Source organism: Globicephala melas, chromosome 16, assembly GCF_963455315.2.
Source record: "Globicephala melas chromosome 16, mGloMel1.2, whole genome shotgun sequence".
NCBI classification, from domain to species: domain Eukaryota; kingdom Metazoa; phylum Chordata; class Mammalia; order Artiodactyla; family Delphinidae; genus Globicephala; species Globicephala melas.
Window position 1 is genome coordinate 11,768,105 of NC_083329.1, and position 22,462 is coordinate 11,790,566.

Consider the following 22,462-nt stretch of genomic DNA (forward strand, 5'->3'; position numbering starts at 1 on the left):
GTTTATCTTTCCGGCAGGGATATTGTGAAAGCAGCACTTCCTGTCAGTTCTGCAGAAGCAGCTCAACATTCACTGTGTAAAGGCCCTTAGAAACGAGCTAAGGCAACAACCCAAGTTACATTAATTATATACACTGCTATTTTCTGCAGCCAGAAGGTTAACAAAAATTTCTGTTTGTTACTCGTGAGGGACAAACTCCACTGGGATGAGCCCGTTTTATAGACTCAGAGCAGCAGAGGGCAGCAGGGAGTTGCCAGGCTTTCCAGTCCTAACGCTTCAGCAGTTTCAGTGGCCCCGGCTACAGCTAGTTTTCTATCACTCCGGCTTTACAAAAGGCAATATCCCCTAAAGACCTGATACTATATTTTGAATTTTCCACCATGAATATTTATTATATTTGTAATTTCAAAGCGAAAACAAGTTCTGGTTCTACTAATTTGAGGTTGCTAGATAAAACCTCACATTATCAGAACCTAGCTAACAAAAATCCCTAATTGGCTGGCATTCAGCTGCTCCCACTTTTAGGAGAAAGATAAATGACACTACAAAAGCTGATATCTGTAATTCCTGTCTAAAACTAATACCTCATAGTGTCCTAGGCTCAAAACGTATTTAACCCAATCTTTTCTACTCTGTGCAGCTGTAATTTAGGATAATTTACAGTTGCCAGAGATGACCCTATGACACTAGAACACCCTTTCTTGGTCATTAGCCCCAAGAATACTCTCATTCCCTGCTGCTTACTGAGACATCCTTCAAAAAGATTTTCCACACGGGAGTCATGTTCAACCCTCGTGTGGTGACAAATGTCTACAGACACTTTGATACTCCTTCCTTTACAAGGTGGAGTCTAATTCTTCTCCCTTAATGACTTGCTTTAACAAATAGAATGTGGAGGAAGTGATCATGTATGACTTCCTAGACTAGGTCACAGAAGGCACTGTGGTCCCCCCTCTCTTGAATTGCTCACTGTTGGGGAGACCAGCAGACGCGTGGTGAGAACACTCAAGCTGCCCTATGGAAAGGCCCATGTGGTGAGGCCTCCTGTCAACAGCCATGTGAGTCAGCTTGGAAATGGATTCTCTAGCCCCAGTTGAGCCTTCATTTGACTGCAGCCCTGGCAATATCTTGATTAAAACCTCATGAGAGACCCTGAATCAGAACCTCCTAGCTAAGTCACTCATAAATTCCTGCCCACCAAAACTGTGAGATAAGTATTTGCTATTTTAAATCACTAAGTTTAGAAGTCATCTCTTATGCAGCAATAGATAACAAATACACCTTGTTTGAATAGGAAACTGAAGAAACAAGACAAACAGACCATTTATCTTATTAACATATAACCGTACAGCGTAAGCCCTCAGATGTATCCCTAAAAGGGTCAGGTCTATTAACATGAATGCTGTGTTCTAGAAACAGAAAAATCCCTCCAGCACAACAGGTGAAGCAGGCCTTCAAAAGGGAGAATCAGCCTAAAAAATACAACTGCTTGGCTTACATCTTGTGTCAACAGAACAGAACAGAGAACTAACCTTTTGCAAGCGGGGCAATGGTAATCTCACCATCTGCCAGATTCACAAACACATCATACAGGTCAGATCTATTGCTCACCTCCGAGTCTACAAATCCAGCGACGTAACCTGCATTACAGAGGGGACCAGCGTTACTAGAGTAGGAAGAAATCACATTGTGAACATACCAAGAAAGGAGTGAGTCTAAAAGCTCATCAGCTGCTTTTCTTCTCTGCTTTATTTATCCAGGGCATTTTAGCCATATCCCGCGGCATTTATTAAGATGACATTTTTGCCAATTGCCTGAAGAAACTCAAGCAACTCAAAATGTTCCAAAACTAGGTTTCGGTGTCAAGGAGGAAGGCTGAAGCAAAGCATCTGCTTTTCAGTCATCGTTATTTGGGTCAAGAATGACAGAGGAGGCAGCAGGCAGCAAGGATTCTCTTGACCACTGTCCCCCCTAGGTCTCTGTCAACAGGAAAGTCATAGCCAAACACTCGGGTTCCTCAGGGATAGCATAGTGGAAACAGCATCATCTTCCCCAATTTCAGATCTGATACAATAAATGCTAAAGGAATCAGGGCAACTCAAGAATTAGCAGACTTCTGGAATTGGTGTTAAGACAATGGTTCCCAGACTCTGGATTTCACACAGCAGTATGATTAAAAAAAAAAAAAATTTTTTTTGTTTTTTGAGGACCAATTTTTTACTTCACCAAGTGACAGCATTTAAGAAACAACGTCAGCGGACTTTCCTGGTGGCGCAGTGGTAAAGAATCTACCTGCCAATGCAGGGAACGCGGGTTCAAGCCCTAGTCTAGGAAAATCCCACATGCCGCGGAGCAACTAAGCCCGTGAGCCACAACTACTGAGCCCGCATGCCACAACTACTGAAGCCAGCGTGCCTAGAGCCCGTGCTCTGCAACGAGAAGCCACCGCAATGAGAAGCCTGCGCACCGCAACGAAGAGTAGCCCCTGCTCGCCGCAACTAGAGAGAAAGCCCACGTGCAGCAACAAAGACCCAACAGAGCCAAAAATAATAAATAAATAAATTTATATATTTAAAAAAAAACAGCAGCAACAAAACCAAAAACCTGGAGCTCAAGATGGCAGCAGTGGGCCGTGTGCAGAGAGACTGCGGCCCGGCACTGCCACCTGGAGCGTGAGCCCTGCAGGCAACTTGCGAGAGCTCTGCTGTCCCACCCACAAAACGAGATCCCTATAAAACAGCCCCGACCCCGGTTTGCGGGGGAGAGCGTGGATGCACCAGCTGCGACCTCTCCATTCTTTGATCGAAGGATGAAGCTTTCCTTTGCTTCCGAAACGAAAACTCATTCTATTGGCTTGAATGGCACTGGGCAGAAGGACCCTTGCTGGAGACGGACTCCAGAGGTGGAGAAGAAGCTGAAAATGGCCGAAGCCAATTTGGACCTTCACAGAAGATATCTGTAGTCTCCTGCAGTTAGAGGTGGTGACCTGGCTGCTCCTCCCTTGATTTGCAACTGTTCGAATCTGCCCTTTGGAACTCAGGGTAAGTCATGGAGGCTGGAGTCTTGTCTACAAAAAATGGGGGACAAAAAGGCCTCCGTGCCTGGGAGGCCCATAGGGCCCCGCTCAGTTTCAATTGATCTTCTTGCCAATTGGATCATAAAGTCACTGAGGAAAAGTGTCTTGTCTTATATAATACGGCAACTTGCCAAGACCTCAGCATATACTAGGTGCTTAAAAAATGTTTATTGCATGATGACTCGCTTCCTTGACTAATACACACCATAATTCTTCCATCATTTGGGAAATAAAGGGGCTGTAATATTGTGATATAATAAGAAATGTATATTTGGTTATCGAGGCTCCTGGCCAGAGCTCCTACAACACAAGCCTGCGCTCTAGAGTCTGTGCTCCACAACAAGAGAAGCCACCGCAATGAGAAGCCCGCGCACCACAACGAAGAGCAGACCCCGCTCGTGGCAACTAGAGAAAGCCCGCGCGCAGCAACAAAGACCCAACACAGCCATAAATCAATCAATCAATCAATCAATGAAATGAAATGATACTGCAGATTCCTGGAGAGGGGACACTATTCTGTAAGTGTTCCTGAGCCAAGTTGCCATCCAAATGGAAAAAAATGGAACCAGATCCCAAACCCACACCCTACAAAAAATAGTAATGCCAGGCAGATTAAAGACTTAAATGGGGATGAAAAAGCTTTAAAAATTTTTACTAGAATATATAGGAGAATACCTTTCTACTGTTGGGATAGAACTTTTCTTAAACAAAATATAAAAAATAAAATCATAAAAGCCTAAAAAGTCCCAACACATTAAAATTAAGATTTCTAGGGACTTCCCTGGTGGTCTAGTGGTTAAGAATCCGCCTTCCAGTGCAGGGGACGTGGGTTCGATCCCTGACCGGGGAACTAAGATCCCATAAGCCATGAGGCACGGCCAAAAAAAAAAAAAAGAGGGTAACTTTTATGTGATGTGTATTTTACCACAATGTTTTTTGTACTTTATAATTTTTATTGGAGTATAGTTGATTTAGAATGTTGTGTTGGTTTCAGGTGCACAATTTTTTTTTTAATTAAAAAAACTTTTTAAGGGAAAAAAAACGGTTGCATTTACCAAAAAAAAAAAAAAAAAAGATCAGTATGCCCCTTAGGAATGCACTTAAAAAAAAAAAAAAAAATCCCCCGAAACAAACACCCCTGGTAAAGCTGAGCTTCTCATCCCCTGGGAGCCTGCTGTCTACCTGGGCACATCTGCAGGGCTTCCAGCTCGTCGGCATCCAGGTGCACGTAGGAGTGAAGTATGGTCCAGTCCTGTCGATGCCACACCAGGGCAGGCAGAGTCCTGGGGTCAAGGTGAGAACACAGATGGTTGCCAGCCCACACCTGAGACTCAGCCCATCCTCTTCCCTCTTCTTCTGGGGGAGGAAACTGGTTACCAGATGCAGAGGAAGAACAAGCCCTAAACATGCCAACACCTCCTCCAGGCTTCAAAGTAAAGTAATGCAATGTTTTAAACACCGACTGTTGGGTCAGATTGGCTACAAAAGGCTCAAGGTAAAGTTTCAAAAGATCTCCATGGTGGCAAGGAAGGATGCTTCTGAAGTGTTCCTCCCAACGCCCACTCTGCAGACTGCCATGGAGGGAGCCTGAGGGTAAAATCCAAAGTGGGCCCTGCAAGCAAGAAATTTTTTTGAAGTCTCGCATTTCATATTTAAAATTCCAGCCAAACTTGCCAACTACTTTGTGTTTGTTTTTATACAAAAATAAGTTTTCTTAAAGAAACTTCCAATAAAACAGGAAGAAGTAGGTGCCGAATTTATCTGTGGTTTTGTGAACCCCCTGGTGGCCTGCTACATATCTCAGAAGCTGTGGACACTCCCATTTCAGAAGCATAAATGGAGAGGAAAAGGGTAATTGGGTGGAAAAATACAAGGTTTGGGAGTCAGAGCCGGGCAAAAACTCTGGTCCTGTTACCCAAGATCTAAGGCAATCACAATCATAATAACAATGATCGTCTCTAGAGTGCCCACTATGGACAAGGTACATGCTGAGCACGATACACAAATTATTTCCAATCCTGAAACCAAGCTAACGAGGCAGGTATTATCATCTTCATTTTACAGATAAAGAAACTGAGGCGTAGAAACATTACGTACACTTTATGTGGTCACAAGGCTAAAAAGTTGCCTCCCAGGACTTTAACCCAGGTCCTTCTGACTAGCAAGTCTTTCTTCTTCTCAATATCTCACCCTTCGCCTCCATCTTCTCATCTATAAACAGGGCAGTAACACTTCCTCCCAGGGTTCTTGTCATAAGTAAAGTTAATAATTTAAGGTGACTTATACAATGCCTGGCATACGGTAAACAGCATAAATACTAGTTCCCCTGCTTTTAAAGAAGGATCTAAGTTCGATTTGGCAAGGAAAACAAAACAAACTGTATTTATTATATAAATAATACAGTCTGTAATAAAATTGAATGGAAGAAACAACTTACCTAAAACAGGGGTCAGGCAACTATGGCTCAGGGGTCAGGCAACTATGGCCCATGCCCGTCTTTGCACATAAGATTTTACTGGAACATAGCCGAGCTCATTCATTTACGTATGGACTGTCCATGGCTGCTTTTATGCAACCTGTGGCAGTTAAGTAGTCGGGACAGAGAGCGTATGGCTACAAGCCTAAGATATTTACTTTCTGGCAAGGGAAAGTTTGCAAACTCCCCGCTCCAAAATATTCATATTTCAAAATTTAAAGAAGAATGTTCAAATTCAGTAACCTTGAACTACTCAATCTAAACTAAAACATTACACCAAAATGGTATTTCACCCCCAACCTAACTCAGCCTGTTTATACCAGTGTGCAAAGAACAGGGTACACAGTGACACAGAGGGCCCCAAAGTGGCTGCCAACAAAGTTTACACTTTTTGGGCTTCTCTGGTGGCGCAGCGGTTGAAAGTCCACCTGCCGATGCAGGGGACACGGGTTCGTGCCCCGGTCCGGGAAGATCCCACATGCCGCGGAGCAGCTGGGCCCGTGAGCCATGGCTGCTGAGCCTGCGTGTCTGGAGCCTGTGCTCCGCAACAGGAGAGGCCACAACAGTGAGAGGCCCGCGTACCGCAAAAAAAAAAAAGGTTACACTTTTTAATGATAAGAGACCATACCTGGTAAACTCCTGAACAGCTTCTATTTTGGGGTGATAGACGACAATTCTTTTCTTTAGCATCAGTGCTGTGTGTAAGATAACAGTTTCCATTCCAAACTGAGATACAATGTCTTAAAACAAAAATAATTATGTTACTGCATTAAACATTATACAAGGAAATCAAGTTTTTACTGGAAATTATTCTTGTATGAATGCAAAATTATTTTCAACACAGAATAAACTTAGGTAAATGTTATAAGTACAGAAGCACCTTATTTGGTGGATGGGCATATCAATTCATACATCTGCTCCCCAGGATGGGCGTTACAGTAGCTACACCTGCTCCCTCAAGGGACAGTATGCTGGATGCACAGATGAAGCCAGACTCACAAGAAAGTGGAATTATATGAAGGGAACCACCATCCTCGGTGTCGTGCAAACTTAAATTTTAAAAAATGTTCACTGACCCCCCCCCCAAACCCACATACACATCATTGCATAAGTCCTTGTGAGACAGTTGGACAAACACCTAACACCTCAACAGGGATGCTTAGAAACCATATAAAACAGTAGGATCAAAAGTGGAGACAGGGCTTCCCTGGTGGCGCAGTGGGTAAGAATCTGCCTGCCAATGCAGGGGACACAGATTCGATCCCTGGTCTGGGAAGATCCCACATGCCGCAGAGCAACTAAGCCCGTGAGCCACAACTACTGAGCCTGTGCTCTAGAGCCCGCGAGCCACAACTACTGAAGCCCGCGTGCCTAGAGCCCATGCTCCGCAACAAGAGAAGCCACTGCAATGAGAAGCCTGCGCACCGCAACAAAGAGTAGCCCCCGCTCGCCGCAACTAGAGAAAAGCCCGCGCGCAGCAATGAAGATCCAACACGGTCAGAAAAAAAGAGTGAAGACAGGTGCTGTGGGAGGATGAGAAAGAAGGCCAGCATCGCCCTAGGAGTTCTCCTCTCCTCCCTTTTAAGGACCTGATGTCTCGGTTTAGCCCTAGGCTGGACTTTCCAGCGAGGAGAGAGGGATGGGGAGTTGGAATGGGAACTCTGGGTCAGGGGCTTGAGCTCCCCAGGTGGAACAGGTCACTGCTAAGATCTAAGGAAAGGAAAATGATGGAAGTCAGTGGAGACCTCGACCCATGAACTTTAGCTCACTGGTGAAAGTACATTTCTGTCTTAACAGCTGCAATCATATGGAAAGAAACACCGCAGAAGTCTGCTTTCCTGACAGAGTTCTAACCACATAAGGAAATGTAGAAGTTGAACTACCCTCCTGCATAGGAAACAAATATCATGTAGATGAAAATATATGGAAAGATGAAATAACAGAGTCTAATGACAGATTGTCCTTGGCTTGGGGATTTTGTTGTTGCTGGGATGGACTCATCTGGGATGGGTTTTTGTTTCTTTTTTGCTTCTTTTTATTTATTTATTACCTTTGATGGAGCCTGCAAGGTATGCCTTTCGGGCATCAAAATCCTTGCTAAGGAAAGAGCCATTTTCTTCACTCTGGCATATCCCCTTTGTGAGAACCGCGATGTAACTCTCCATCATCTTAACTGGGCTCCCATGTTTTAGGTACATTCTGTGAGAAAGGACAGAAAGCAAGTGTGCTACTAGTTAGCATGAACCACCTGGAGAAACGCACCGAGGCCAGGTATGGGTACGTTCTAAAGAATCTAAGCCAACTTGCTAATACACCTGTGAATGCCTGAATCTTTTCATGATGTGGTTACTTCTATAAATTTAATTAGAAAATCTATTAGAAAAACAAAACAACCACTTGAACAACCTTCAACAATTCTGTGAAGTCAGCCCTCTTGTTACATCTGGGGAGGCCTGCTGTGGTCCACTTAGGCAGGAGAATGAACTATGGACTTTCTGAGGCCCTGCTGTTCTCAAGAACATTGTATCCTTATCTCTTTTTATGTCTTACATTCACAACTGTTTTTGTTAGTCATAACAACTGTTTTATTGCTGGATATCCTCTGACAAGAAAGGAGTTTTATGCATGGTTCACAAAGAAAGCAGTAATTAGGTGTAGAACCTATATTTATTATCAGAGTTCTCAGAGGTAGCTGTATTTAGATAATTAAGAAATCAAACTCCTTTAAGTTTCTGGTGATAAATGCACACTAGACACATTCATCAAGTTAAAACTTCCAGAAAATGCTGACAGGAAACTGGCTACAGCTTACATGTGAAATCAGCCCTTTCCCCTGAAATATCTTCCTATAAGTAAGTAAATGTAAATTCTTCTGGAGAAGCAGGACTGGGTCTACTTGGGCATTTTAGTAGCTGAAGGGATAGAAAATTGGGACGAAAATAAAATAATTGTTTAAGAAAGATCACTTGAAAACTATATTTACTGTAGACTAAGTGAAAAAAGCATGTGATTTAACTGCTTACTAAATTTTGTCAGTCATCAGTGTTTTAAAATTATTTCAATGCATAAATTTGGGAAAAAAGGCAAAGAACAATGAATATTGTAAACTATCATATATATAGAACAGTCAACCCCATATACATGCTTATATATGAAGAAAATATCTCCAGTAAGATACAGAGAAGGGAAGCCCAGGAGCTGCCTTGGGATGGGGAGTCGGTAGGTAGAATTAGAGATGGGGAAGAGGGGAAGGAAGGGACTTAGGGTTCACTGTATACTCTTTGGCATTATTTGCATTTCTTTTTACGATGTGCTTACATTACCACCACCAAAACAAAGCAGGAAACCAAAAAACACCATTCAAATTATTAATTTTTTTTAAATAAAATAAAATTTATTTTTTAAAATTTAGAATTATAGAAAGGGGTCATGGATCTGGACCCAGATCCCACAGGGGGAATGAACCCCTCCATGCGGGTTTCCATGGCCACGTGAGCAGCGTACTGTGGAGGGCACCTCTCACCATTAACGGGAGGGAGCACCTCACCACCATCAAAAAGTGTGAGTCTAGGGCTTCCCTGGTGGCGCAGTGGTTGAGAGTCCGCCTGCCGATGCAGGGGACACGGGTTCGTGCCCCGGTCTGGGAGGATCCCACATGCCGCGGAGCGGCTGGGCCCGTGAGCCATGGCCGCTGAGCCTGCGCGTCCGGAGCCTGTGCTCCGCAACAGGAGAGGCCACAACAGTGAGAGGCCCGCGTACCGCAAAAAAAACAAAAAACAAAAAAAAGTGTGAGTCTAACTAATACAACTTTGTAAATCAACTATACCTCAATAAAAGTAAAATAGAAAATAAAGGGAAAGTGAAAAAAAAAACAGTGCTTGTCTCTGTGTGTGTGAACAGGCACACGTGCACACGGGGAGAGTGAGTGTGTGTGCACATGAGCACGTGAGCGTGGACAGGCGCTAGGGCAAGCACTCAAGTGCGGTAAGGGGTGGGGTCAGAGCGGGCGGCTGGCCATAGCTTGAGCCCTCATTTCTCTTGTAACTGTGACAGAGAAGAGAATCCGGAATGTGACAAAGCCACAGCTCTGCACAAGCAGAGACACCCTCTGGGCTTCCTCCTGGGCAGGAAGTGGGGTCTAAAGCAACCTCGCCTTCTGGGCCCCAGAACATTTCCCAGTGAATTCAGTTGAGTAACCTAACCCTGACTCAATCAAATGAAATGGGAGTCCAACGTTTGTTCAAAAACAACTTTGCAGTGTTTTTAGTTCACGGCTTCTGGATGGAGCCCCTTCTAACAATAATCATCTCCCTTTGTGTCAGTGCCGCATTTGCAGAAAACTGTTTATATTCCACAGCGAGCCATACACCTGGAATTTATCTCACTGAAAGCAAGAAGCCTTTCTTATCACAGCTGACTGCAAAAACAATTAAACTGCATTTTGTCAAAATACAACCTAACCGAAACACTTAGGTGATAAGATTGTATTCTTGCGCTGTGTGCGTACCCATGCGTGCATGTGCACGTGGTCATACACAGAAATTGCAAATAAGACAACCATATATCAGACTTATGGTGAGAAAAACAGAAACAACTCCCCTTATCCACCCCCCCAAAAAAAACCTACTTATTGGGCATAAACCTGAGGGCTGAGAGTAATACATAACACTGAGAATTATAATTCTATCTAGTAACAATATTAGAAAAAAAACAAAATCCCAAACCCTGAAAAAGTCTTGATTAAAGAAAAAGCCAATATCCCTAACATATAAGACGGATTTCATTAATTCCACCAGATACACTTATCAAGGCAAAAAAGCAGACTGTATATTTTAGTTAAATTTTTTCAACGGCTGGGATGAAACTGAAGGCGTCTATCCTTCAGTTTAACGATTAACCAAAAAATCAGTTTCTCAGTTCCTCAGCATTCCAGCTAAGAAATATTTTCCTGTGCTTTAGCATAATTCAAAATGCCCATTAAACTTTCCCCAAATGACTCCCACACACAGACCTTGCCACAAATGAACCAGCTTGCTTACCACTTCCATCCTAAGGAAAGTTCCAGATTGGAAACGAGCAGAAGTAACAGACCAAAAGTGGCAAGTGACTCAAAGTACCCAGAAATTACAATAGTTGTGCAAACTGCCTCTTCTCCTCCCCTCCACCATTTTCCCTAATAAGAGGAGCAGTACCATGGAAGCAGAAGACAAAGTTCCTCTTGATAAAACAGTGTTTGTAGGGCCAGTAAAGGTTAAGTTGGGGAAACAGAAGGCTGAAATATGCTTCCTCAGTGTAGAAATCTGCTGTATTACTATTGAGTAAGATCTTCATTTTTGTATATTAGCATTTAATACAGTTTTCATACAGACCTACACAATATCCTAGTGAAGGCGGCATATTTCTCTGGATTAAAATCTTTGGCGGTCAGAACAATAGAAAAATGAGTCACCTGTCCAAAACAAACAAACAAAAGTACACTCTTTAAAGACACTTTAATAGAATTAATCTTTATTACTATATCCTAACAAGCCTCTTATATAAGACATACCAGCATTAAAAAGAAAAGACCAAAATGTACCAAGTCCTCACTTGCCTCTTTATACTTTTACGTATATATACACACATAAAAAAAATTATATATACATATATATTTAATTTTTTAGAGTTATTTCCTCAAAAATATAAAAATATTTCAAAAATATCAGAAATGTGACTTTTTATTTAAGCCCCCCTACCCTCAACAAAGCAGAACTAAGAATGCCGTATCAGACCTACCACATAGTGACTGTTTTCCACTAATGAAATAGAAGGATGGAAAACAACAAAAATACGTTTCAGTAAAATTCATACAGTAAAAATCATACAGTTCCCAAAATAGTCAATTCTCTGTAAAATGCTATATAGGCTAAAGGGCATTGTTATAATAACCTTCATTTATTTATATGCCTCTATTATTATACGTATAAATTTCTGATAATCATATACCTATTATTCCCATTAATGAGTATCTTTCTGCAATTTACATTTTCTAATTACTAATCTCTGTTTTATCTTAAACCTCTTACAGTTTCTAAATTGTTGCCTTCCTGTTATTTTAAACGTAATTCCTTACGTTTAAACTGGACATGCTGCATACTGTCTGGTGATTGACTATAAAATCAGCCCTGAAATTGTAAAAGAAGTCCCCACCCAGAAACCGACCAGGAGCTCAGCCACTTCTTTCCAATATTCTTTCCTCTGAAAAAGCCACTGGCTCTGTGGGACTAGGAAAGTGCACAACGACCACATACTTACTGGTTTTTAGTCTGTCACCTGATGGCATTCATATGAAATGACACACACACACAAAGTCTACAGAACACATGAATTTCCTCAATTATCCTTTCTATTCTTAACATATCCTTATCATCCATAAACAAATGAAAAAGTTTTCTTAACTAGGATAATTATAACCTTTAAAATAGTTTTTAGTTATGGAAAAATACTTCTTCCCACTTTTAATCAGAGTCCAGGCTTTGAAAATACTTCTACATTTCTACTCCATCCAAGTATAACCTGGGAAAGGCTTCGCTATACCAACCCCAGGTCAGTCAAATAATATACACCAATAAATACAATGAATGAGAGTGAAATGTGAAAGAGAACATTCCCAATTAAAGTCATATATTTAATATTTTTCCAAAGCGTATTGTGAATGATGAAGTCTAAAGCTAAGGGTTATTGGAATCTTACATCACTTAAAATATTTTTCGTTTTTTGACCCTCATACAGTCATACCTTTTTCAAAACGGAAGAATCTGGAACTTCAACTGTTGTGATATAAAACCATGTTCTTCTGTACTGACCAAAGACGAAGGGATGGAGAAGTTTGTTTTCCTCTGTAAGGCAGCATTTTCTCAGCAGTAGGTTCCTTAAAGTAGCTGTCGTGGAAGGATAACACCACACCCACAGAACTTCTCCATTTGTGTCCTTTTCTACGGTGGAAAGATGGTCACTGTGAGAATGTCAAACAGCAGCAAGGAAGTGAATTGATTGGTTACTCAGAAGCACTTAGTGGAATCAGTTTTAACACCCCATTTTACAAAGCAACCCAGAGCACGTGAGAACCCCCAATTCTCACCTACCTCTCCTGGTTACATTAGCTAGCTCTCCTGATCTTGAATTTTAGGCCACCTGAGTAAAAAGCTTTTCTAACAAATCATGAATGAAAATGTAGCCTTAGAGGTTTGCTAGGGGTCTTCCCTATCTCCTCCCACACTTTACCTTTTAATCTAGTTGGAAGGATCATTAATGAATACATAGAATGGATGGGTTTGTTGAAAACTGGAAATTAAGAAAATGGTGAAATCTCTGTCATATGCTATGTACTGACAGTATGCATTCTATACTTAAAATTTTAATAATAATGGTTAAACAGTCATATATGTAGTTTCACCAAAGTCAACACCTCAGTAACAAAATAGGAACAATTTGCTAATAATTACTCCAGGCAAAAATAGCCTAAACGTTAGAGAAACAGTAACTGAACATATAGTAGTAAAAATCCAGTTTTTGATCTATAGACTTAAAAACAAACCCTTTTATTATGGAAAATAGCAAGTATTAAAAAAAAGTAGAATGATAAAATGAGCCTCCATCCCACAGCTTCAGCAGTTATCAACACCTGGCACTCCTCGGTTCATAAGGGTAAGGAGCTCCCCGCCACTTATTTTTAAGCAAATCCCTTTTAAATTCATGTCGACATGAAAAATAAAAAAAACTGAATTGAAAATACGATAAGCCATCTTTTTCTTTGCTGTTACCAGATAAAGTCAGAGTTTAATTCAGCCTTAATTCCGAGGTACCTTCAAGAAGGACTAAGATGCCTGAGGTACTTAGGTTTTGCTTTGAAACAGTTTTAAAAAATTACATTAGAGATGAGCACAGGAAGCCGTTCCCAGATACACGCACTCCTTTGATACAGTGAAAATAATCAGCAACATTTCGCCGCATTTCCGCCAGTTTTGCTAGATCCAAGCAATGTGCTAGGGTTTAGGGGTATATAAAAATCTCAGAATACTTTTTCAAAGAACAATGGCACTCAGGGAACCGACAGAAGTTCATTCAAGCAATCCCGTGCTCACTGTCGCTGTTGGATGAATGGTTGCTTCAAAAACTCTGCACCAGGTTCAGGCACACACTCCAGACTGCCCAAAGATCCCAACGCACTTCCATATCCATTAATTCCTCAGAACGAACTGGGATTCCACCCACTGTGATTATGTAGACACCTGTGTCATATGCACGACCTCTGTCTTAGGATGCAGTTCTCCACTGGTATGAGTTGGGGTTCTGGGGCTAGACTGCAAGGGTCCCCCATCCTGGGTCTGCCACTTCCTAATGTGCGTTCTTGCACAAAAGACACGCTGGGCCGCCACCTGCTGCGTAAAGTGGGCATCAAACATTACCCAGATCCCCTGGAGCCGAGGTGAGAGTCAAACGGGAAACAATCCATGCATAACGTGCAGCACCCCGGGCTGGCAGTTGGCCACCGCGTCTGGAATCGCTCGATCACATGACCGGGGCCAGACGGGCGCCGGGCTGGCAGTCACGCGTGGCTCTCCCTCGTTCGGAGGGACCCCGGCCCTGCAGCCTCACAAACGCGCGGCCTGCAAGCTCCTCTCTGCATGACCGGCGACTCGCCTACGCGGCTCGGTTACCTCCACGTCCGGGCTCCTCTGTAGCCCGGGGCGTCCAGGAGCTCCCTCCCAGAGCCTAGGAGGCCTCCAGGGTACCCGGCCCCGCCTCCCGCCCGGCAGGCCCCACACAAGGCCGCGGGCGCCCGGGCCCAGGGCGGCAGGCCGGGGCCCTGCGCCGAGGAGGCCGGGCCCTGCAGCCCCTAACCCAGGCCCAACATGGAGGGGGCCGCGCCCTCCCCACCGCGGGCGGTGCCGGGGACCGCGGGAGCAGGGACAGTCCCGGGCCCAGGCGAAGTCAGAACTGGGTGCGGGCCTGCGGGGCAGGGTGCCTTCCTCCTCACCGATCAGCCCGACTCCGAGCATCAGCAAAGGGTCCGCAGCCTCAGTTGCAGCCATCTTCCGCCGCCGCCGCCGCCGCAGCCGCAGAGCACCGCTCCCAGCTCTCTGCTCATAAGCTCCGCCTCTCTTCGGGACCCGCCCGCCCGCAGGCCCCCGCCCCGCAGGCTCCCGCCCCGCCTCCCTCCCTCCAGGCCCCGCCCCCGCACTGGAGGCCCCCGCCTCCGCCGCGCTCTGCCAGGGGTGTGCCCCTCCGTTCACCTTCACCGCAGGCTCCTCACCCTCAGAGATCTCCCTCATTTCTCTGCTCCAGATCTTCATTCCGCTCCCTCCTCAGCCCGCTCCAATCTTCGCTCTTCTCTTCAGGCTTTCCTCATTCTACCTCTGCCCTCCAGTCTGGCTCAAAAGAGGCGTCCTGAGGATGAAGGAATGGACTCCATTCATTAAGTCCCTTATTCACCCAGCCATCCAAAACAAAAAAAATAATTGAGGATTTAAAATGGCTTTAGGGAGAAGGAAGATGGCGGAAGAGTAAGACGCGGAGATCACGTTCCTCCCCACAGATACACCAGAAATACATCTACGCGTGGAACAACTCCTACAGAGCATCTACTGAACGCTGGCAGAAGACCTCAGACCTCCCAAAAGGCAAGAAACCCCCCACGTACCTGGGTAGGGCAAAAGAAAAAACTAAACAGAGACAAAAGGATAGGGACGGGTCCTGCACCAGCGGGAGAGAGCTGTGAAGGAGGAAAAGTGTCCACACACTAGGAAGCCCCTTCGCGGGTGGAGGCTTCGGGAGGCGGAGTGGGGGAGCTTGGGAGCCGCGGAGGAGAGCACAGCAACAGGGGTGCGGAGGGCAAAGCGGGCAGATTCCAGCGCAGAGGATCGGGCCGACCGGAACTCGCCAGCCGAGAGGCTTGTCTGCTCGCCTGCCGGGGCGGGCGGGACTGGGAGCTGAGGCTCCGGCTTTTGTCGGAGCGCCGGGAGAGGACTGAGGTTGGCGGCGTGAACACAGCCTGCAGGGCGTTAGTGCACCGCGGCTGGCCGGGAGAGAGTCCGGGGAGAAGTCTGGAACTGCCGAAGAGGCAAGAGACTTTTACGTCCCTCTTTGTTTCCTGGTGCACGAGGAGAGGGGATTAAGAACGCTGCTTGAGAGAGCTCCAGGGACGGGCGCGAGGCGCGGCTAAAAGTGCGGAGCCCAGAGACAGACATGAGACGCTAGGGCCGCTGCTGCCGCCACCGGGAGGCCTGTGTGCGAGCGCAGGTCACTAGCCACACGCCCTTCCGGGGAGCCTGTGCAGCCCGCCACTGCCGGGGTCCCGGGATCCAGGGACGGCTCCCCCGGGAGAACGCACAGGCGCGCCTCAGGCTGCAACGTCTCGCCGGCCTCTGCCGCCGCGGGCCCGCCCCGCACTCCGTGCCCCTCCCTACCCCCGGGCCTGAGTGAGCCAGAGCCTCCGAATCAGCGGCTCCTTTGACCCCGTCCTGTCTGAGCAAAGAACAGACGCCCTCCGGTGACCTACACGCACAGGCGGGGCTAAATCCAAAGCTGAGCCCCTGGGAGCTGTGAGAACAAAGAAGAGAAAGGGAAATCTCTCCCAGCAGCCTCAGAAGCAGCGGATTAAAGCTCCACAATCAACTTGATATACCCTGCATCTGTGGAATACCTGAACAGACAACCAATCATCCCAAATTAAGGAGCCCTGTGGATGAAAGGCTCTTGGTGCTGCAGCCAGGAGTCAGTGCTGTGCCTCTGAGGTGGGAGAGCCAACTTCAGGACACTGATCCACAAGAGACCTTCCAGCTGCACATAATATCAAACAGCAAAAATTTCCGAGAGATTTCCATCTCAACGCCAGCACCCAGCTTCACTCAACGACCAGCAAGCTACAGTGCTGGACATCCTATGCCAAACAACTAGCAAGACAGGAACACAACCCCACCCATTAGCAGAGAGGCGGCCCAAAATCATAATAAGTCTACAGACACCCCAAAACACACCACCAGACGTGGACCTGCCCACCAGAAAGACAAGATCTAGCCTCATCCACCAGAACACAGGCACTACTACCCTCCACCAGGAAGCCTACACAACCCACTGAACCAACCTTAGCCACTGGGGACAGACACAAAAAACAACAGGAACTACGAACCTTCAGCCTGCAAAAAAGGAGACCCCAAACATAGTAAGATAAGCAAAATGAAAAGACAGAAAAACACACCGCAGATGAAGGAGCAAGATAAAAACCCATCAGACCTAACAAATAAAGAGGAAATAGGCAGTCTACCTGAAAAAGAATTCAGAATAATGATAGTAAGGTTGATCCGAAATCTTGGAGATAGAATGGACAATAGAATGGACAAAATGCAAGAATCAGTTAACAAGGACCTAGAAGAACTAAAGATGAAACAAGCAACGATGAACAACACAATAAATGAAATTAAAAGTACTCTAGATGGGATCAATAGCAGAATAACTGAGGCAGAAGAACGGATAAGTGACCTGGAAGATAAAATAGTGGAAATAACTAATGCAGAGCAGAATAAAGAAAAAAGAATGAAAAGAACTGAGGACAGTCTCAGAGACCTCTGGGACAACATTAAACGCACCAACATTCGAATTATAGGGGTTCCAGAAGAAGAAGAGAAAAAGAAAGGGACTGAGAAAATATTTGAAGAGATTATAGTTGAAAACTTCCCTAATATGGGAAAGGAAATAGTTAATCAAGTCCAGGAAGCACAGAGAGTCCCATACAGGATAAATCCAAGGAGAAATACGCCAAGACACATATTAAAATGGCTTTAGGACTTCTCTGGTGGTGCAGTGGTTAAAAGTCCGCCTCCCAATGCAGCGGACATGGGTTCCAGTCCAGGAAGATCCCACATGCCGCGGAGCAACTAAGCCCGTGCGCCACAACTACTGAGCCTGCGCTCTGGAGGCCACGAGCCACAACTACTGAGTCCGTATGCCACAGCTACTGAAGCCCGCACGCCTAGAGCCCATGCTCCGCAGCAAGAGAAGGCACCGTAATGAGAAGCCCGCGCACTGCAACGAAGAGTAGCCCCCGCTCGCCGCAACTACAGAAAGCCCGTGCGCAGCGACGAAGACCCAACGCAGCCATAAATAAATTAATTTAAAAAATAAAAATAAAATGGCTTTAGAAATATAGTATTGACTAAGACAGAGCATTCCAATGGGGAACTTACTAAAACAGCCCAGAGGGATAAGCCTATTCAATAAAATAGTGCCGTTTGTTAGAGAGTGGATAGGGGTGCGCTGATCTGAAATGGGTGTTAAGAAGGATTCCCTCAGGAAGGGATATTTGAACCAAGATCTGAATGATGGGAAGGAGCCAGCCAGTTTGGGTGGCTGCAGGATCTTTTCTTCCGGATTCTCTGTGCCTCTAAACCCAAATCACACAAAACTAATCAGGGAAAAATCTTTGGAGTCTATAGGAATACAATCCCACCCTCATCTCATTTGATCTTTAAAAAATTTTTTTATTTTTAATATGACATATTTCATACACACATACCAATCTAAGAAAAACATATGGTTACCACCCAGCTTAAGAAATAAAGTATTACAAGGACGTCCCTGGCAGTCCAGTAGTTAAGACCCCGTGCTTCCACTTCAGGGGCAGCAAGTTGGATCTCAGGGAACTAAGATCCCACATGCCTCGAGGAGGGGTCAAAAAATAAAAATAATAAAGTAAAAAGAAACATAGTATTACAAATGTAGTTGAAGCACTCTCCTTCTCTTCCTTAATCTCTTAAACTTCCCTATCCTACAGAGGTAACCACTATTCTAAATTTGTTAATTGTTGTTTTCCTGTATGTTTTTAAACTTCGGTATATGTATCACTCAACAAAATATTATACTCCTTCTAAAACTTTATACCATTGCAACAATAGTTAACATTTATTGGGTGGCAGGCATTGTTCTCCGTGCTTTACTTGTATTACTTCCATAAATCCTCACAGTACCCCTGCCTGTAAGTCCTATTATGATCCCCAATTTACAGGTGAGAAAGCTGAAAGGAGATGCAAATTGCTCAGGATAACAAGTGGCAGTGCCAGGATGTCACCCCAGGCCGTGGGATTCTAGCCACACACCGGGTCACCGTGCTCCACAGCCTCCCATGGTACGGCGTGCTGTTTGTATTCGTCTGTAAAGTGCTTTTCTTTTTTCCTTCTATTTTTTTGGCTCAGCGTGATGATTTATCCAAGTTAATATTTATAGCTCTGGTTCAGTAATTTTAACTGTTGAGTGATATTTTGCATGTGAAAATATGATTATTTCCATTGTCTGTTGATGGACATTAAGTTTGTTTCCTGTTTTTTACTGTATCATTACAGTGCTGCTATATTTTAAAAGTCTCCTCATTCTACCTGCTCTTTACCTTGAAAAATTCTTCATCATCAAGTCTCAAGTATGATTTCTTCCCTAAACCCAGGCAAAACTACATTGTCTCTCTTCCAAAGCCTAATAGTATTTGGCCGTAGAGCTAGGATTGGTGTATATTTAGGTGTGTATATGGCTCTTCTGTTTCTCCCATTAGACTGAACTCCTGGAGGGCATACACTTTTGGATTCCCTGTGTTCACTATTGTAGTAAATAGTTGTTAATATTTCTAGTTCCCACAGAAAATACGCAAGTATTGGGGGCTGAGGAGTGGGATGCAGAGTCAGAATCAGTTTGTAAGCCAAGCAGACATTTGCACTCCTGTTTCATTGGCCTTTGAAATGTCTAGTGGGGTTCTACAGAAAAAGTGTTTACAAGGAAAACAGATCCTCTTGTGGATTCCCTTTAACAGGCTCAATAATACATCAGCCTGCATCAATCATCTGTGCCTTAAGTACCTGCTTTTAGTGAAGGCCACTGACATCCAGTCAACTAGGATAACTATAAAATCACATATAGCAGCTACTGATATGAGCTGAAATAACCCATTGTTATATAGCATGGTCCTAACCCCCATTACCTTGCAATGTGACTTATTTGGAGATAGGGCCTTTAAAGAAGTGATTAAGTTAAAATGAGGCTGTTAGTGTGGGTTCTAATGCAATCTGACCTGTGTCCTTTTAAGAGGAAATTTGGACCCACAAGAAGATACCAGGGATGAGCTCACATAGAGAAAAAGCCACGCGAGGACCAGAGAGGCGGCGGTGCAAGCCAAGGAGAGAGGCCTCAGAAGAAACCAAACCTGCTGACACCTTTTTCCTGGACTTCTAGCCTCCAGAATGGTGAAAAATTAAATTTCTGTTGTTTAAGCCACCCAGTCTGTGGTACTTTGTTATGGCAGCCCTAGCAAACTAATATAGCTACTCTTAGGCAATTAGTTTTAGATACATATGGAGTGCTCTGCTGGATATTATATTTCTGTAGAGCTTTCCCCCGTTCTCTTACAACAGAGAAGTTTGAGAAAATTACCTTTGAGTCATTATCTCTGCAGTAAAGGGGTGGGGCCATTGAGTTCACCTAGATAGTCTTCCTTGGATGGGCAATAGTTCCCACATCTGTGATTAAGACATATAGTCACCTCCTTTTGTGTTTGAGAGTTTAAGAGGAAATGTGCCAGACACCTGAAGGGATCCCAACACCTCCAAGGAGAGAAAGTGACACGGGGTCTGTGTGCATGGGGTGATGGACTCTGAAACCAGCCCTACTAACCTGCTGCTCCTGAGGCAACTGGTTCCCCTGAGGAGCCAGAGCAAGAGTTCCTCAGAGATTCAGGGTCCCCTACAAAAATCAGCACAAGGATCCATGCCCTGAGGAACATCACAGGGTCCAGTACTGTAGTGGACGCTGCAGGCTTAGTCTTTCAACAGTGATTTGTGGGGCTGTGAAAACCACAGTCACGTGTGGAACGCCCAGAACTAGTTCACAAACTCCCTGGATTTGTTTGCTGGGCATCTGGGACAATTGGAAAGAAACCCTTAATAAGGCAGCTGCATACTCTAGAATTTCATACGAAAGATAAAAGCAACATGAACATAATTGTTTATAGAGTTTGTGGTAGTTCATTCTGATTTAACTAGGAAATACCATTTTGTTTAATATGGGTTTAATGTATTTAAAGAAAAAATGTTAATGAAGGCTTTTTTTAAAAAAATTTATTTATTTATTTATTTTTGGCGGTGTTGGGTCTTCGTTTCTGTGCAAGGGCTTTCTCTAGTTGCGGCAAGCAGGGGCCACTCTTTATCGCGGTGCAAGGGCCTCTCACTATCGCGGCCTCTCTTGTTGGGAGCACAGGCTCCAGACGCACAGGCTCAGTAGTTGTGGCTTATGGGCCTAGTTGCTCCATGGCATGTGGGATCTTCCCAGACCGGGGCTCGAACCTGTGCCCCCTGCACTGGCAGGCAGATTCTCAACCACTGCGCCACCAGGGAAGCCCTAATGAAGCCTTTTTAAAAGGCAGTTTGGCAGTATCTATCAAAATGGAAAAGTGCATACCCAGCAATTTACTTTTAGGACATACTTACACATGGACACAAATATGCATGTGCAAGGATCTTCATACAGCACTACGAGTAATAGTGAAAATGTGAGAAGAAGAATTACAATCCTGCAGCCTGTGGAACAAAAACCACATTCACAGAAAGATAGACAAGATGAAAAGGCACAGGGCTATGTACCAGATGAAGGAACAAGATAAAACCCCAGAAAAACAACTAAATGAAGTGGAGATAGGTAACATTCCAAAAAAATAATTCAGAATAATGAAAGTGAAGATGATCCATGATCTCGGAAAAAGAATGCAGGCAAAGATGGAGAACATGCAAGAAATGTTTAACAAAGACCTAGAAGAATTAAACAACAAACAAACAGAGATGAACAACACAATAACTGAAATGAAAAATACACTAGAAGGAATCAATAGCATAATAACTGAGGCAGAAGAATGGATAAGTGACCTGGAAGACAGAATGGTGGAATTCACTACTGCGGAACAGAATAAAGAAAAAAGAATGAAAAGAAATGAAGGCAGCCTAAGAGACCTCTGGGACAACATTAAATGCAACAATATTCGCATTATAGGGGTCCCAGAAGGAGAAGAGAGAGAGAAAGGACCCGAGAAAATATTTGAAGAGATTATAGTCGAAAACTCCCCTAACATGTGAAAGCAAATAGCCACCCAAGTCCATGAAGCACAGAGAGTTCCATACAGGTTAAACCCAAGGAGAAACATGCTGAGACACATAGAAATCAAATTGGCAAAAATTAAAGACAAAGAAAAATTATTGAAAGCAACAAGGGAAAAATAACAAATAACATACAAGGGAACTCCCATAAGGTTAACAGCTGGTTTCTCAGCAGAAACTCTACAAGCCAGAAGGGAGTGGCATGATATACTTAAAGTGATGAAAGGGAAGAACCTACAACCAAGATTACTCTACCCGGCAAGGATCTCATTCAGATTCGATGGAGAAATCAAAAGCTTTACAGACAAGCAAAAGCTAATAGAATTCAACACCACCAAACCAGCTCTACAACAAATGCTAAAGGAACTTCTCTAGGCAGGAAACACAAGAGAAGAAAAGGACCTACAAAAACAAACACAAAACAATTAAGAAAATGGTCATAGGAAGATACATATGGATAATTACCTTAAACGTGAATGGATTAAATGCTTCAACCAAAAGACACAGGCTTGCTGAATGGATACAAAAACAAGACCCATTTATATGCTGTCTACAAGAGACCCACTTCAGACATAGGGACACATACAGACTGAAAGTGAGGGGGTGGAAAAAGATATTCCATGGAAATGGAAATCAAAAGAAAGCTGGAGTAGCAATAATCATATCAAGACTTTAAAATAAAGAATGTTACAAGAGACAAGGAAGGACACTACATAATGATCAAGGGATCAATCCAAGAAGAAAATA

General features: G+C 44.1%; 1 protein-coding gene across 3 annotated transcripts in view; it reads right to left on the bottom strand.

Annotated features, from left to right (window-relative positions):
* Positions 1 to 22,462, bottom strand: part of DENND10 (DENN domain containing 10) — a 40,986-nt gene that overhangs the window by 3,345 nt on the left and 15,179 nt on the right. Inside the window, exons 2-8 of one of the 3 annotated variants that reach the window (XM_060286653.1) lie at positions 14,848 to 14,981; positions 12,330 to 12,526; positions 10,922 to 11,001; positions 7,603 to 7,751; positions 6,181 to 6,292; positions 4,259 to 4,359; positions 1,533 to 1,640 (exon numbers count right to left, since the gene is read on the bottom strand). In XM_060286653.1, the coding sequence (XP_060142636.1) occupies positions 1,533 to 1,640; positions 4,259 to 4,359; positions 6,181 to 6,292; positions 7,603 to 7,751; positions 10,922 to 11,001; positions 12,330 to 12,526; positions 14,848 to 14,887 (787 nt within the window). In that variant the 5' untranslated portion in view covers positions 14,888 to 14,981. Of the gene's footprint in view, positions 1 to 1,532; positions 1,641 to 4,258; positions 4,360 to 6,180; positions 6,293 to 7,602; positions 7,752 to 10,921; positions 11,002 to 12,329; positions 12,547 to 14,571; positions 14,695 to 14,847; positions 14,982 to 22,462 lie in introns of those variants that run through there. The other 2 variants (XM_030839366.2, XM_060286654.1) reach the window with 2 other exon arrangements.